This window comes from Humulus lupulus, chromosome 4 (genome assembly GCF_963169125.1).
Source record: "Humulus lupulus chromosome 4, drHumLupu1.1, whole genome shotgun sequence".
Lineage (NCBI taxonomy): Eukaryota > Viridiplantae > Streptophyta > Magnoliopsida > Rosales > Cannabaceae > Humulus > Humulus lupulus.
Window position 1 is genome coordinate 82,301,810 of NC_084796.1, and position 5,521 is coordinate 82,307,330.

At 31.5% G+C, this 5,521-nt stretch overlaps 1 protein-coding gene across 2 annotated transcripts; it reads right to left on the bottom strand.

Annotated features, from left to right (window-relative positions):
- Nucleotides 1-488: 488 nt before the first annotated feature.
- LOC133830590 (uncharacterized) lies at nt 489-5,275 on the bottom strand. Of its 2 annotated transcripts, XM_062260599.1 has the most exons (5): nt 4,988-5,272; nt 4,041-4,190; nt 3,808-3,932; nt 3,389-3,440; nt 489-743 (listed from the first exon to the last, which is right to left on the bottom strand). In XM_062260599.1, exons 1-4 carry the CDS (start codon nt 5,003-5,005, stop codon nt 3,398-3,400), a joined length of 336 nt encoding a protein of 111 aa, XP_062116583.1. In that variant the 5' UTR covers nt 5,006-5,272; the 3' UTR covers nt 489-743; nt 3,389-3,397. The 2 variants fall into 2 exon arrangements, with proteins under 2 accessions (XP_062116583.1, XP_062116582.1); XM_062260598.1 differs by lacking the exon at nt 3,389-3,440 and having other exon boundaries at nt 4,988-5,275.
- Nucleotides 5,276-5,521: the final 246 nt, after the last annotated feature.

The following is a 5,521-nucleotide window of genomic DNA, read 5'->3' on the forward strand; positions in this document are numbered from 1 at the left end:
TTAATTACTATTTATTAATTTTTAAAATGGGGATTTTCTGTCTTAATACACTACTACAAAAAGGGTTTTTTAGGACTAGCATTGCAAGTCCTAAAAAAATTTTTAGGACTCGCGGGGCGCGAGTCCTCTATTTGAGAGCCTTAAAAACTAAGGTCTTTTAGGACTCTCAATGCGAGTCCTAAAAAACTGTTGCGAGTCCTAAAAAATATGGTTGAGTGCCTTTAATTAAGTTTTTAGGACTCGCTTTGCGAGTCCTAAAAAATCTGGTTGAATGTCTTTAAGTAACTTTTTAGGACTCGCAACGCGAGTCCGAAAAAAATGTTTTTAGGACTCGCAATGCGAGTCCTAAAAAATCTAGTTGAGTGCCTTTAAGTAACTTTTTAGGACTGGCAACACTAGTCCTAAAAAATCGGGTTGAGTGCCTTTAAGTAATTTTTTAGGACTCGCTTTGCATGACCTTAAAAGTATTTTTTTTTTTTTTAAATACAGCTACAATTTTAATTTTGATTTAAAAATATATATCCATTTGAGTGTCGAATATGTATCAAAAGAAATTTTAAAAGAAAATACTAAAAAAATGGCAAAAATTTTTTACGAAATAAGTTTAAAATTTCTAAACATGTATTGTAATTAGCTAGCTATAACATCATTCATTTTGCTCTAACCAATTGTAAAAATAACATTGCCCATTCTTCTCTAACTTCGTCAATTTCTTGAGTAGTATATGGCTTGTCGGAGGTGAACTGAAAAAAAAACAAAAATTTAATTATAATTAAATTGGTGGTAATAAATTCAAAGCATATATAGCCATGGTCATTTCAACCACTCATATACCATAGTTCCCCTCAATATTTCTTATCAAGTAAAGCAAATTTGACTAAAATGTAAAGAACATCAAAATAAGAAATTCTCAAGTTCTAAAAACAAGACCCTTGTACAACCCTTGTACAGCTATGAATATCGACACTTTCTCATGGCTTAAGTAGTTAGTCTTAGTTCTTTAAACTAAGGAATACATATCTGTCAGTATCAATTTGAAAGTGCTCAAGCTAGTTAGTTTATCAAATCACATAGACATTAATAAACCAAATTACTAATCATTCATAGCACATTAGCAAATATACAATAAACAACGAGAAATTAATATACATATATACACACATATAAAGACATGCACTGTGTAGGTAATATGCATCAGATTCTAAGTCCATAGTACTTAGCAAGAAAAGAAAAGATAATATAGTTATAAATAAGAGCACCGAGAACATAAATATAATAGATCATTAATATGTAACACAAGCATACCGCATTGAGAATGTGAGAGAAATAGAAGGACCAAACCTAAACTGAAATTTTCAATTAAATTTACAACTTTTCTGCAAAGAAAAAACACAACTGTTTTAGAAGATCTAATTACAAAGTTGTTAAAGTAGCACAACAAGTTGTGAATAAGCCTAATCCAAATTTATAAATCTAATTCACATTTGAAAGTCTACGCAAAATAGAAAATCACAATTCAAAGTTATTTGCGCAAAATTTTATATAATGTATTACAAGATATAATATGCTTAATTATATATTAATTTCCTTTTTGTTTGGAGTCTAACAGAGCACTAAATTAATACAGGTATACAATAATCAACATAAAGTCTGTCAACACAAAGTCTATACGGAGTCTAATAGAGCATGAAATTAGTGTTATGTCCATGGTGGTTTCACATGCTAAGAAGGTAAACAATTATGTCGGGCAATGTGCATCCTAACAATATATTAAACTACACATTTATATTAAATTAGGACATAAAAAGTAGACTTGATCATATCCAAGTAAACTACAATTATGCTCTATTTGATTCCTATCATTCCAAATCTCACAAGCAAAGGTGCACCACGACACCAAAAACCAAGTCATGTGTTCAATCAACTTATTCTGCTCACTAATATTTGCTCATGATCAATCAAAATACCTCACAAAATGTCTAAACCACACACAAATCATTCCTGTAATATTTGTTATAACATGAAAATTTATATATATTCATATTAACAAGTGAGCCAAAATAAAGATATTTATCAATCTAAGCATAAAAAATGTCTTGAGACATATTTGAGGAAGTTTGATTAATATATATATATATATATATTGATACCAAAACTGATGTGACAATTAAAATAGCAAACCTCACGGACAAGATGAGTACTAAACTTTATATGATATATTAATATTTGGTTGAACATCACACAATTTGTCATGTTATCTAAAAAGTTTGGATTCTCATTTCTCATGAAACAACAAGACATAGAAATTATCATCATTTTATTCAATATGCTGTATTAGTATATTATAGAGATTAGTATATAATCAATTACTCAATAGGGACTCACAAAAGTTAACCAATTATTAAATCTAATCTTTGATTAACGTTGTTCTAATTCTATAGGAGGGGATCCTTTAATTGTCTGAAGCAACTAATTTATTTTATTGAATAAAATAGTCATAAAAATGCAATAACCAAATTATTTATACAAAGCTGGTGATGTAGTAAAGTTGGACCATACTTTTTTTTTGGTATACATTTACTTGAGCCAACCATTACATAAATTTTTTGAATTAATTTACTGGACCACTCCCCTAAAAGTTCACCTATTATATTGGGACTACTTTTAAAATGCTTTTAACCAATATTATTATTGACATGGTTGAATATTGTTTTAATTACACAAATCCAACTTAATGAATAAAGTAAACACAAAATGTCACTTATGTTAGCCTAATGCAGTTGTGTGATTTTAATTTTTTATGGGACAACTTATTTGCTTATCTTTGTCTTTTTAAGAACATAGTGAGCTTTTAGATCTGTACCCGTTGTGAAACTAAACAAGTGCAACATATACTTTATTCATTTCTATGATTAAAGAGGGCACGCTGAGCATTCATAAGAGGGGATCAAAAATTATTTTGATAACCAAGTTCATATGAGGGTTCAAATGTTAAATATCCAGATCACATATTTATCATTGTGGCAGTCATCTTTTTTATATTTCCACACAAAACTAAGTACAAAAAAATTTATAGAAAATCGGACAGCATATCCCCTAATTTACTAGCCTAGCCATTTGTCACAATCAACACCATCATGTCAATCAAATCAAACAACACACAGGTTTTCATCCATATATCACCGCAGCACACAAAATTCTCAGAACCTACTTCACTAAGACATGCAAGTTCTCAATCTTCCGTTATCACCGCAGCACACAGAATTCCCAGAACCTACTTCACTACGGATGAATATCTAAGATATTCAAACTCCACTAAAGTAGTACAGTTATCATTCAAAATTGTAAAATATTGAAATTTTTTAAAACTAAATCAAATGCAACATACCTCTTGCAATTAGTTACCAATCCACTGCTTTAAGACCAACCAAAATATTAACCTATTCATTTTAATCAACATTATAAAAAAAGAAAATGTCTGATGTTGACATGCTCTTTTAAAAAGGTTAAAATCAACACAACAAATATATGCATACATACTTGTATATTCTTTTACATGTCACACTTGTATCAACTATCATTTGTCTAATGAACAATTTAAGAGCTTTTTTTATTTAGAATAAAATATATATAATATTTTTTCCTGATATGTACATATGCAATTTATTAGTATTAATAAATTTTATAATATATATGGACCTAATTTATTAGTTTAAGAAGTAGCTTTGACTTGGAGCCCATCCATGATTCTTTTCATAATCTACATTTTTCAAATCTCAAAATAAGTATAATAAAGAAGAAACTAACCTGACTTGAACTGTAGGCCTCACCATGAGACCAGATCTCTGCCAAGCCAAAGCTTGTGCAAGACTTAATGTAAAAGACTTGTCTGGCCATTGTATCGTTGGATTGATGCGTGTTCCCCATTTATTCTAATACGACATTTAACCAAAAACTCTTAGTTCTAATGAGTAAAAAAACAAATTCAACCAACATTAAGGAAAAATAAAAATCTTAAAGTACGTAATTAGTTTGCAAACCTTGCAAGAGAAACTAAATCTCATCTCTCTTAGATATTGACCTTGAGCTTGAAGAAGACCTCCACAAACTGGTAAGAAAGCACTTGTACTTAACCCCTCACCAGAGACATAAGTCAATTGCCCATTTGGAAATTGCAAATCAATGAAAGACTGCATAGAGAGAAATATACAGATACATAAGGAGGAGAAGAAGAAGAAAAATGGTCATAAAAATAAACAAAATAGCCTAGTGAAGGGAGGGATAAGTATTACAGATATTACATCTCAGTGCAAGTCCACTGTTACCGAGACCAATTCTAAAATATAATCACTTCATACCTTTTTTTTTTTATGACTTCATACTTTCAAATATCAAGCTGGTACATGGTAAATAATAATATCGGGAACCTTAGCAGATGTAGAAGTCACTCAAACCTCTATAGGTGAATGAGTGTACAGAACAACAACAAGTTCTACCAACTAGGTTAATAATCAACAAGTCCATAACATTAGTTTATATCACAAATTAATGCAATTTTGGGGATATGGCTGCTTGTGTAATGTGTTTTGATGTAATTTAAGGATTGATTTTCAATGTTTCAAGTAGATTTCCATAATGGCCATTGCTAATCGAGACAGGGAGAATAGCTAAAAAATTCCCTCCCGACCCCATCTAAGCTATTGACTTAATCTTGCAGCATCACAATAGATTTACAAAAGGTTTAAAACAAAGACACCACTATTACAACGATGATAAAAGGAATATGGAGGAGAGGAGCAGGAAGGATTTTTCTGGTTGTAAATAATAGTACTGGGGTCATGGCCTCACAAGATTCAGGTGCGGCAGATCAAAATTAGAAAGAAAACCAAAGAAAAAACATGTTGCTGTATATATATATATATATTTATTTATTATATATATATAAATATTTATAATGTAATATTTAAAAAAAAATTAAAAAGAAAACCTGCTGGGCATGAACCATGCGTGAACGGGAACCCTTTGCCGAGAACCAACGCCGTCGAGAACCCGTGCCTCCGCCAAGAACCAGCGCCGCCGCCACAAACCGAGATGCAGGAGCCGAGAACCCATGATGTCGAAGAAGATTTCTCTGGGTCCCGAGAGCCGACGCTTGCTGCTCGCCTCCTTCGTCGCCATTCACCACCCAGCAGCCATCGTTCACCCACGCTCCTCCGTCCAGCAAGCCCTACCGAAATCCCCAAATGTGACCAAACTTAAATCCCCAAATGTGACTGATTTTTCTTGTCTTTATGTTATTTTGAGTTTTCTACTCTGTTTTATTTTGTGCTGAACAATTTTGACCCCCAATTTTTGAAAAAAATGAAGTTTTATTTGTCCCTTTTACTAACAATTTTAAGGACTCGCTTTGGGAGTCCTTAATATTTTTTTAGGACTCACTTTACGAGTCCTACAAAGTCATCATTTCTAATTTTTCAACCAAGAACTTTTTAGGACTCGCATACTTTTTTAGGACACTCAT